Here is a 10,684-nt window from a genome sequence, read left to right as displayed (position 1 = left end):
TCGAGTGTGTACAACTACCCGTTACTATATCACCCGTGCGATCTCTATTTGTACTCCACCGCTCCACGAGCCTCCGCCAAAGAAAACGAAATGACCTCCGCCATGAGCAGCAGCAAGAAACTGCGCCTCCTGCTCCTCCCCTTCTTCGCCACCAGCCACATCGGGCCATTCACCGACCTCGCCGTCCGCCTCACCACGGCCAGCTCGGACGCCGCCGTAGAGGCCACCGTCGCCGTCACGCCGGGGAACCTCCCGCTCCTCGAATCGCTGCTCGAGCGGCATGGACGTGCGGCCGCGCGTGTCAAGGCGGCGACGTACCCGTTCCCGGCCGTGGACGGCATCCCGGAGGGCGTGGAGAACCTCAGCAAGGCGGCGCCCGGCGACGCGTGGCGCATCGACGCCGCCGCCTTCAGCGAGGCCCTGATGCGGCCCGTGCAGGAGCCGCTCATCCGGGCGCAGTCGCCGGACGCGGTCGTCACCGACATACACTTCTACTGGAACGCCGCCATCGCCAACGACCTCGGCGTGCCGTGCGTCCAGTTCACCGCCACCGGCGCCTTCCCGGCCATCGCCATGCGCCACCTCGGCAACGCCGATGTGACGGCGGCGAGCGTCGTCGTCGTCCCCGAGTTTCCGGGCCCTGATATACGCATACCGAGCGCCGAGCTGCCGGAATTCTTGAGAAGCCACCGGGTGATCGATGACTCCACGAACAAGAACTTCTTCGCGGCGCAGGCCGATTGCTTCGGCCTCGCCGCCAACACATTTTCGGACCTGGAGCAGCCGTACATGGAGATATACCTGCGAAACAGCTACGCGAAGCGCGCCTACTTCCTAGGCCCTCTCTCACTACCACCGCCATCGCCAGCCGACGCGGATGGTACCATCGTTGGCGACTCCGAGTGCATCGACTGGCTCGACTCGAAGCCAGATCGGTCGGTGGTGTACGTCTGCTTCGGCAGCTTAGCCCCCGTCTCTGACCATCAGCTGCACCAGCTCGCGCTCGGCCTGGAGGCCTCCGGTCAGTCCTTCATGTGGGTGGTGAGGGCGGAGAACTGGAGTCCGCCGGAGGGGTGGGTGGAGCGTGTCGGGGACAGAGGGAAGCTGCTCACGGCCTGGGCGCCGCAGACGGCCATCCTGGCACACCCGGCCGTGGGGGCTTTCGTGACGCACTGCGGGTGGAACTCTGTCATGGAGACCGTGGCTGCAGGCGTGCCGGTGCTCACGTGGCCGATGGTGTTTGAGCAGTTCATCAACGAGAGGCTGCTCACGGAGGTGCTTGGGATCGGGGAGCGGCTGTGGCCCGACGGGGCCGGTGTACGGAGCACGAGGTACGAAGAGCACGAGGTGATCCCTGCCGAGGCGGTGGCTCGGGCACTGACGGCATTCATGCAACCCGGAGGACCAGTGGACGTCGCGAGGACCAGGGCAATGGCCCTCGCCGTGAAAGCTCAGGCAGCCGTGGCGGAAGGAGGCTCCTCCCACAGCGATCTGCATCGTCTGCTCGACGATCTGATGGAAGCAAGCTCAGGAGGACACCGTTAGAGTTTTCCTTTGCCCCTGCACCCATGAATAAAATAAAAGCTTTCATACCTTCTGGACTGGATGTACCACTAGTATTTCGATGGTCTGATTGAAGCAAGAGGACGACGTTAATCCGTGCAGCCTTCAGAGCATCTCCACTCGTCCCCCCGACGAGGCCCCCGGCGAGCGTTTTTTTCCATCCGGACGGCGTAATTCGGCCCAGTCGCGCCCCCGGTTCCTCGTTTTCGTCCGGATTTGGGCCTAAATCCATCCGGCGATCCCACGCCATCCCCGGCCCCCCGGGGAGCGCTCGGGGACTCCGGACGAGTGAAAAGCGGGGAAGGGCCCGATCTGTCGGTGACTCGACGCACGAACCCCACCGCCACGTCGCTCAAAATCTCCCCCACCCCTCGTATCTCTCTCGCCGCCGGCACCACCCCGCCGGCTTGTTGCCCGGATTGCGCCGCCACTCCTTCCCCACCTGCCTATATTCCGCCGTGTTTGGACGACGGTCTATCCGGCTGCTCTTCCGCCGGCCTGTTTTCCGGCCCGCTTGCTCGTCGTCGCTCGCGGCTCGGGTTGCCTCGACCACGCCCGTCGGTGTTCGTCCATTTGCCTCGCCGGCCATGGACTCGGACGAAGAGGAGGAGCAGATGTTCGTCGAGCTTATGCAAGAAGAGATGGCAGCAGCCGCCCAAGACGAGGAGCACATGATGATCCTTGGTTGCTTGGCAAGCATGTACGGCGGACCGGCAACTCGTCGGCGTGGTGGGTCGGCACGAGGTCGCCGGAAGTGCAAGCCGAGACAGCGAATGGAGGGCTACCGCATGTTGTACGCCGACTACTTCGCCGACAATCCATTGCACGGTGAGAGTGTTTTCCGGCGTCGTTTCAGGATGAGCGAAAGCTATTCTCGGAAATTGTGTATGCCATCCGCCACTTTGATCCCTACTTCGGATGCAAGGCGGATTGCACCTGGTTTGGTTGGATTTTCGTCACCGTGAAGTGCACGAGTGGCTATGAGGATGCCGGCGTATGGAGCTCCCGGTGATACCGCAGATGACTATCTTCGCATGGCGGAGTCCACCGCCCTTGATTGTTTCTACCGGTTCTCGGCAGGACGTCATAGCGGTGTTCGGGGACTATTACTTGAGATCACCCACTGTCGAAGACACTCGGAGGATCCTTGCAACAAATGAAGCTAGAGGTTTTCCAGGGATGCTTGGAAGCATTGACCGCATGCATTGGCAATGGAAGAACTGTCCGTTTGCGTGGCAGGGAATGTACAAGGGTCACAAAAAGGCCGCACCGTGATACTTGAAGCAGTGGCTACCCATGATCTTTGGATTTGGCACTCTTTCTTTGGTATGCCTGGATCCAACAATGACATCAACGTCCTAAACTGCTCCCCGGTCTTTTCCAAGCTTGTTGAGGGTCATGCTCCCCGGTGGACTATGTGATCAATGGTCGGCACTACAACAAAGGATACTACCTTGCAGACGGTATCTATCCAAAGTGGGCAACATTTGTGAAGACGATCTCCAATCCTAGCACCCCCAAACTTTGCGAGTTTGTCAAGAAACAAGAAGCTTGCCGAAAAGACGTCGAGCGAGCATTTGGTGTCCTACGGCAGAGATTTGCTCGTCGTCCGGTTCCCCGCTATGACTTGGTCCAAAGATCAGATGTGGGAGGTGATGAACTGCTGTGTGTGCCTACACAACATGATTATTGAAGATGAGCGAAAGCATCCGGTTCCTCCGGCTGAGCAAGAAGCACCATATGAGAGAGAGGGTCCTCTTGCACGGCCCTAATCACCAGGTGCCTCCATCATGGGCCGCCTTCATTGCTATGCGCCAGGAGATTCGAGACTCTACAATGCACCAGCTGCTGCAAGATGATCGCGGTGGAGCACATATGGAGGCTCCGAGGCAACGCCAACGCCGACGCCAACTAGTCTGTCTTAATTTGTTTGAAAAATTGTGAAATTGTGTGCTTCATTTGTTTCAGCACTTGTTAAACATTGTACTCGTTATCGCCGAATTTGTTTCAGCAATTCTCGTCCTCTTGTTTGCCGAACTTGTTAAATTTTATGTTGAATTTGTTTCAAATATGTCAAATGGTCGAGGTTGGGGGTTTCCTGCCGGGGGGACGGCTGGAACTTCGGCGCTCCCCACGCCAAATCTTCATCCAATCCGGACGAAAATTTCGCCGGATTTGGGCGTGGGGAGCGCCAACGAGTGGGGATGCTCTCAGGGCCTGTGCTTCTGCTTTCGTATTCCGTGATTCGTGTTCCTCCAGCTTGTAGTATGTTGTTGGTAAAGTAACCTGAAGCTACCAAGGAGACGGATAAAAACAAACTAATGGAGAGTTTAAATTATAGTGCAATTACGTTCTCCACCTTTAAATTTATAACCTCGGTGAACTTCTACAAAATTGACTCGTCGAATCAACTGACTACAAGAAGGCAAAGAAAAACATTAAAGATATCTTGACATCACGATAATGATGATGAAACAATTTTTAGACATGGTCTTCAGACTTCAGACTAGTTACTAAACAAGTTACGCATTACATGCTTCATCCTCCTGCATCACTATCTCCTCCTCCACTACTCCCCAGCAGCAACTGCCCGGTTTTCCACCGCAAGATGAAGGACAGCAACTCTGTGTACGGTAGATTAATGTTAGGTATATGATATACTCCAACGTACAGAGAAAACAAGCTGCTTATAAACAAATAGAAAAAGTGAACAAATTTTTTTTTCAGCCTTAGAAAATAATAAATGGTAATACACAACTTCTCAATACATATCTGGAGTTTTTGCGTCTATTAATGATTATGGGATGAAAAACAAAACTAAATTGTTTTTGTGTCTTATAAACGTTCCAAGCTATTGTTTTCTTCCTTGTGTTCTCCAACAGAACTTGAAGGGGCAGGCTCATTTGAGCAAACCCTTTCTTTCCTTTGGAGTAATTCATCCTCCTTGCCGTTTGCTTGCATACCACTAAGGCACTTCTGAACTCGTAGGACCTTCCAACTTTAAGAAGCAAAGACAATGTCAGACAAACTAACCTCAATCCATACGGACGATCTGGATGACTTGTAATTGCACTGACACCACGGACACATACTTGCCTTTGCGGATTAGGGCTGCACTTTGGCGTGGGGCAAACAAGCACATACAGTGTCCTCTCCTCGATGTTAAGCTTTGCCAGAGGAGCATAAACCTGAAATTACTACACCCATATAAGAAAATACAGCAAAACTACTAGCTCTGAGATAGAGTTGTTGGTTACCATAATAGAAACAAGCTATGCAACAAGAACTTAGGGCGCTGTGACCTAGTATGTCCAAATATCATACACTCGAAGTACCACATTCCCTTATAATGAATATATCTAGCAAAACATGCTTCAGCTATTAAAATTTGGTAACAACTCGCCTGCGCAACAAGGCAGAGCCTGGTTCCACATAATCCGCATTGGAGCAGCTCAGATTGAATGCCCAGATCCTCTTTCGGCCAATCCTGCAGAGAATTCAACAAATTGCTACTCAATAACAAGCTTTGTTTCCAACTTGGAGCGCGTAGCCTTCATCTCTAGGAGCGACTCTTAAGCGGAAAACGAAAATCAAGGAAAGATAGAGAGGAAAGCAACAAATTGTCAGTGGCGTACGGGTACTCCGCCGATCTTGGTGGTGTAGTGGTCGGCCTTCTCCAGATAGTCCTCCGCCCAAGGCCCCGGTAGGCCCAGATGTACCTCGTCCCCCATCCCAGCCGCGCTGGCTGCCTCTCTACTATCCCTCGAAAGGTACGAGCTCCGCTGGACTGGCAGACGGCCGGGGAAGGCGAGGACCGCGATACTCTCCGGCGGCCGGCGGCTGGAAGACAGGAGGGCTAAGCGGCTACGGCGTGTGCGTCTGCGAAACGGGTCTGGACTGAACCGCCGATGGGACGAGAGGGGGCCAAATGGGTCTCCCAAGAAAGGCCAATAGTGATCTCGTAAAAGAATGAAAGCCCAATGGCCCATAAAATAGGCTTACAGCAGCTGGCGCAGCAAGCCCGTTGGCAAGAACTCAAAACTGCAGCTCGGAATGTGCCTGACGAAGCCCATTTCTTCCTTCAATTGATTTTCCTTAACGTTCAACTTTTCTGTTGATCTGTTGGAACTTGGAGAATCGAAGTCTTCTTCATCATTTCCCATGTCCAAGATATCTTCTGCCAAAACTGTTTCTTTGCTACTTGAGCACACGTTGCTTTTGCCCCTTGATTGTTCCTTATCATAATAGATGTAGAAACAAGGAAGAACTGCAGAAAGAATTAATGGTACCGGCGTTGGCCTGGCCTGGCCCGTTTTGGTAGCCTGCACTGAATCTGGAGGGGTCAGGCCCATTTGGGGAGTACGACGTGGCCCAACTGAAGAAGCGATGGTACCGGACCGGAGCAAGGCCAGGCAGGAGCTGAGGGATCGATTTTCTGGACAAAACTTAGGCATTTCTCGTGGTGAGCCGACACGTGTCCCTAGTTAGGCTATTTTTTCGTGCAAAACGGTTGCAAGATGTCGAATTCCACTGTTTTCCGGTCTGCCTAAATTTTGGCGGGTTTTCAGCCGGTTTGCCTGGTATGAGGTTGGATTTTTAACCGGTTCTTTCGGTTTACCTTATTTTAGGCTAGGATTAGGCTGTTTTACTGAGAAATGCTTTATTAGGTGCGCATGTTGATGCTTGGAGCCGCTACCGTCTGGAGCGACTACTTGTTTTCTCAACTCACACACATTAGTCGTTCGAATTAGCACACTAATTTATTTTTGTTATATAATAGTATATTTTCTGATTAATTAAATAAGCTGGACTAGTTAAGGGTTGTACATGCTGCTTCGTTGGTATATTAATAAAGATTTGTCTCCTGGAATCAAGGCCACTGACTAGTGTGGCCTGTTTTTCTTAGCTTCAGCTCACGCTGACACTATAGCTAGTGCTAGTTCCCATGCTTCGGGCCCATCCCACACAGGTACACCTTCGTCACGCCACAACTCTAAAAGTTCTTCAACCAATGGCCTCAGGTACACATCAATGTCGTTGCCGGGTTGCTTCGGGCCCTGGATGAGCACTGGCATCATAATGAACTTCCGCTTCATGCACAACCAAGGAGGAAGGTTATAAATACATAGAGTCACCGGCCAGGTGCTATGACTGGAGCTCTGCTCCCGAAAGGATTAAAGCCATCCGTACTTAGACCAAATCTTAAGTTCCTTGCGTCATCCGAAAATGACTTGAACTCTCGTCGATTTTTCTCCACTGCGACCCGTCAGCGGGGTGTCTCGAGCATCACATCTTTCTTACGGTCCTCTTTGTGCCATCGCAACAACTTGGCATGCTCTTTGTTCCGGAACAAACGTTTCAACCGTGGTATTATAGGAGCATACCACATCACCTTCGCGAGAACCCTCTTCCTCGGGGGTGGACTCACCCTCAACATCGCCGTGGTCATCTCGCCTCGATCTTATACCTCAATGCACTACATACCGGGCATGCATTCAAATTCTCGTACTCCCCGCGGTAGAGGATGCGATCATTGATGCATGCATGTATCTTCCGCACCTCTAATCCTAGAGGGCAGACAACCTTCTTTGCTTCGTACGTGCTAGAGGGCAACACGTTCTCCCCTGGAAGCATCTTCTTTATTATTTTCAGCAACTTTTCAAATCCCTTGTCGAAGTACCATTCTCTCGCCTTCCATCGCAGACAATTCCAGGCGTGGTACCCGACTTTTTCCGACCATTTTCGCAATTTGGGTACAACAGTTTGTTGTGATCCTCTAACATTTTCTCCAACTTCAACCTCTCCTTTTCATTTCCGCAGTTCATCTTCGCATCAAGAATGGCCCGACCCAAATCGTCATCCGGGTCATCAAAAATCGGCTCATCGAAAATGAGCTCTTCTTCAACTTCGTCTTCCCCCATTCTACTACCACCGTCTTCAGTGAATAAGGGATAGTTGTCACTATCCTCTTCTTCTTCGTTGTCTTCCAATATAACCCCTCTTTCTCCGTGCTTGGTCCAACAATTATAGCTGGGCATGAAACCATTCTCCAGCAGTGGACGTGAAGGGTCTTCGAGGTAGAGTAATCCTTCATATTCTTACAGGAACTACATGGACAATACATGAAACCATTCGACTCGCCTGTTTGCCTCAGCCACGTTGAGAAAATAATGCATGCCAGTAATGAACTCGGGATGGACCCGGTCACCGTACATCCATTGTCGACTCATCTCGCATTTTATATGTATATCAAAAATCATTAAGTACACAACATCATGGATATATGAGTGACCAACTTAATTAATATTCAAGTTCATCACATAAAACTAAGTTTTTTTTATAAAAAGAAGAGGCTCACCGAGGTTGTACGGTGTCGGCTAGGGGACGACGCTAGCGATCGACTGCGGTGAGGACGGGGATGATACTAATTAAAACCTACAAAATATACCATAATTTCAGCTCAAATTGATTATAAAAAAGTAAAATCCCTAACTTAGGCATTTCATCAAACACCTTGCTAGCACTAGAAAAATAGTACGAGTTAAACTACCAAAGAAATGAGCTAAATTAGGAACGCCGGAAGAAAGGATGATATTGCTAACCCTTGGATAGATGCATGCCGTTAATCTTGTTAAAATGGTGGAGAAAAAATGAAAATTTGTTGGAGTGTGAGAGGTGCAAAAGTTTTAGAAATGTGAGAGAGATGAAAAAATGAGAATGGATCGGGGGCGGGGAGGGGCAGTGAGCATATGAGGCACCCTTTAGTACCGGTTGCTAACACAAACCGGTACCAAAGTTCCAACCCTGGCCCCACCCTCACCTGCTATTCTGGCCGAAGACCTTTCGTACCGGTTCCTAACACGAACCGGTACGAAAGCTCGTAACGAACCGGTACGAATGCTGCTCGCCCGTCTGAGCGTCCGAACCGGTACAAATGCCACCTTTAATACCGGTTCGTAAGGGAACCGGTATTAAAGTCTTAGATGTATGAGAGGTTTTCTACTAGTGTGGCGACATATACGCCGCCCAGGACATGACGAACATCATATTCGGTGACTTCTTTAGATGTATTGATAGTCGTCTCCCTCTACCCTCCGGTCCTTCTGGTTAAACTTTTATGAACTAACTGTAATTTGTTTGGTGGATTGATTGGTTAAAAGGAGGGCTTACTCTCTGGTCCTCAACAAGCCCGGCGACATGGCACCGGCACGGCGGCCGTCTCTGCTATCAGAGGCATTGTGATGTCTGTGGACCGGACGTTCGTCACGGCCACCAGCAGGATACTCGTCCGTGAGCTGGGGCTCGGTCTGTGGCGCGACGGCATCCTCCGCTCCGACAGCATCCGACTCAGGCTGGTCGAGCGGTGCGACTAGAAAAGGGACATGAGGAGGAGGACAGCGTGGTGGAAGTGCCTGGCTCTGGTAACCTGGTAGCCGGCGTGACCGAGATGCTGACAGAGCTTAATTGGCGCCGATATGTGTGCCATGAATTCTAGGCGCGCGGAAACTGAAGTTGTACTTGTTCCTGATGTAGCTCTCAACTTCTGAACTTCATCGGCAAACTTTCGATGCTGTAATTGTCGTTGTAATGTATAGACGCACCTTGCACAAACGTGTGAGAGACTGGCCTGACACACGGACTTCCCAAATCTTTTCTTAAGATATTCTAGTGCAAATCTATCCAATTAAATTTATGTTTATGCTCTCTTTCAGGATAAACAGAGATTGGAGATTTTCTCAAAAAAAAAAAAAGAGATTGGAGATGGAGTGAAGCAACGTACTAAGTATATGTATTTTTTTTTCGAGAATGTCTAGTATATGTTACAATTTGCAACCCGGTGACGCGGCAGTTCAGTTGGAAGTTGAGGATGCGGTTGCAATGTCTGACACGACAAGAAATTTCGGTTCCCTTATTAACTAGGTGAATTTCCAGATTTTTGAACACCGCGATGAATCAATGTACTCACATTGCCTAGTCGGAACCGTGGGGCAATTGCTGCACCGCAGTGAGCACCGTCACGTAGGTATTGTGTAAAGTACGAATAACGATGTGAAAAATAAAAACCATGAAACCACAATACAAGCTCGTTGAGTGAGTTGAAAGGAAAACTTTACCCGTAACCTGAAAAACAAACATATTGGTGGCACGGATATCCTAGAAACCAAAATATCCCCAAATAAATACACAACGAAGAAAGAAAAATCAATCTGTTGGGCCCTCTCCCCCCACCCCCACCCCCCCAGCACACAGACACCTTCTTGTGACCCCTTCATCTCCGCACTTATAGCATATGACATGTCAATTGTTGAACTTTCAGATATGTTGGTTTTAGTCGTTGTTGTGTCATCTATAGCCAACTTTATAGAAAATAGATCGACAAAATCGTCGGCATCCCGATGTCTATGAATACTAGGTCAACTACGAGTCGAGACAGGAGGCATGAGACACGAGAGGTCGAGCATCTTTAGCACCATCGATAGTTACACCCACGGATGAAAAATCTCATCAATGATGTTGTATGCTCCATTGATGGGTACATCAAGAAAGTACGAGGATATTGAATCTTCGAATGAGGCTGGCCATCGAATAGGTGAAAAAGCTATCCTTGAACAACATGAGCATGTACCATCACCAGGCCATGTCATCTCGTCATGTCCCCTTTCCTCTCTCTAAAATAGTGCGGTCTAGGCCTCGAAAATGGATGGGAAGACACCACAATGAAAACGGGCAGCAGAATGGACAGGAAGATGCCAAAACGGGAATTTTTTGCGACACCTCTATAATAATTGTACAGTACCTGATTGCGTACGGTGATGGTGAAATGTTTGGACGCCTAGGTACTTTAGCAATGTCGTCGTGATGATGAAAGAAACATGAAATGGTATGCATTGGCTACCATTTCATGCATAAAATTTTAACATGTGACAACAAGACAGTTCGTGAACCCTCCCATCGTCTCCGTTGCCCTCGACGATTCTCATCGTGTCCTCTCCCTTCGACTGTTTTGCGACCCATCCCCTAGCCTAGGACCCTCCACAACCTTTTTCTTTTCTCCTACTGGCATGTCAATTTCCTATCAAACATGTGGTGTTCAGATCAAGAACATCATCCCCGAACTCTC

At 50.3% G+C, this 10,684-nt stretch overlaps 1 protein-coding gene across 1 annotated transcript; it reads left to right on the top strand.

Moving 5' to 3' along the window:
• The first annotated feature begins 90 nt into the window (after positions 1 to 90).
• LOC124670878 (UDP-glycosyltransferase 73C4-like) lies at positions 91 to 1,545 on the top strand. The gene has a single exon (XM_047207346.1). It carries the CDS (start codon positions 91 to 93, stop codon positions 1,543 to 1,545), a length of 1,455 nt encoding a protein of 484 aa, XP_047063302.1.
• The last annotated feature ends 9,139 nt before the right edge of the window (positions 1,546 to 10,684 follow it).

Source organism: Lolium rigidum, chromosome 7 (genome assembly GCF_022539505.1).
Source record: "Lolium rigidum isolate FL_2022 chromosome 7, APGP_CSIRO_Lrig_0.1, whole genome shotgun sequence".
In the NCBI taxonomy this organism is placed as follows: domain Eukaryota; kingdom Viridiplantae; phylum Streptophyta; class Magnoliopsida; order Poales; family Poaceae; genus Lolium; species Lolium rigidum.
This window is presented reverse-complemented; position numbering and strand designations above follow the sequence as displayed.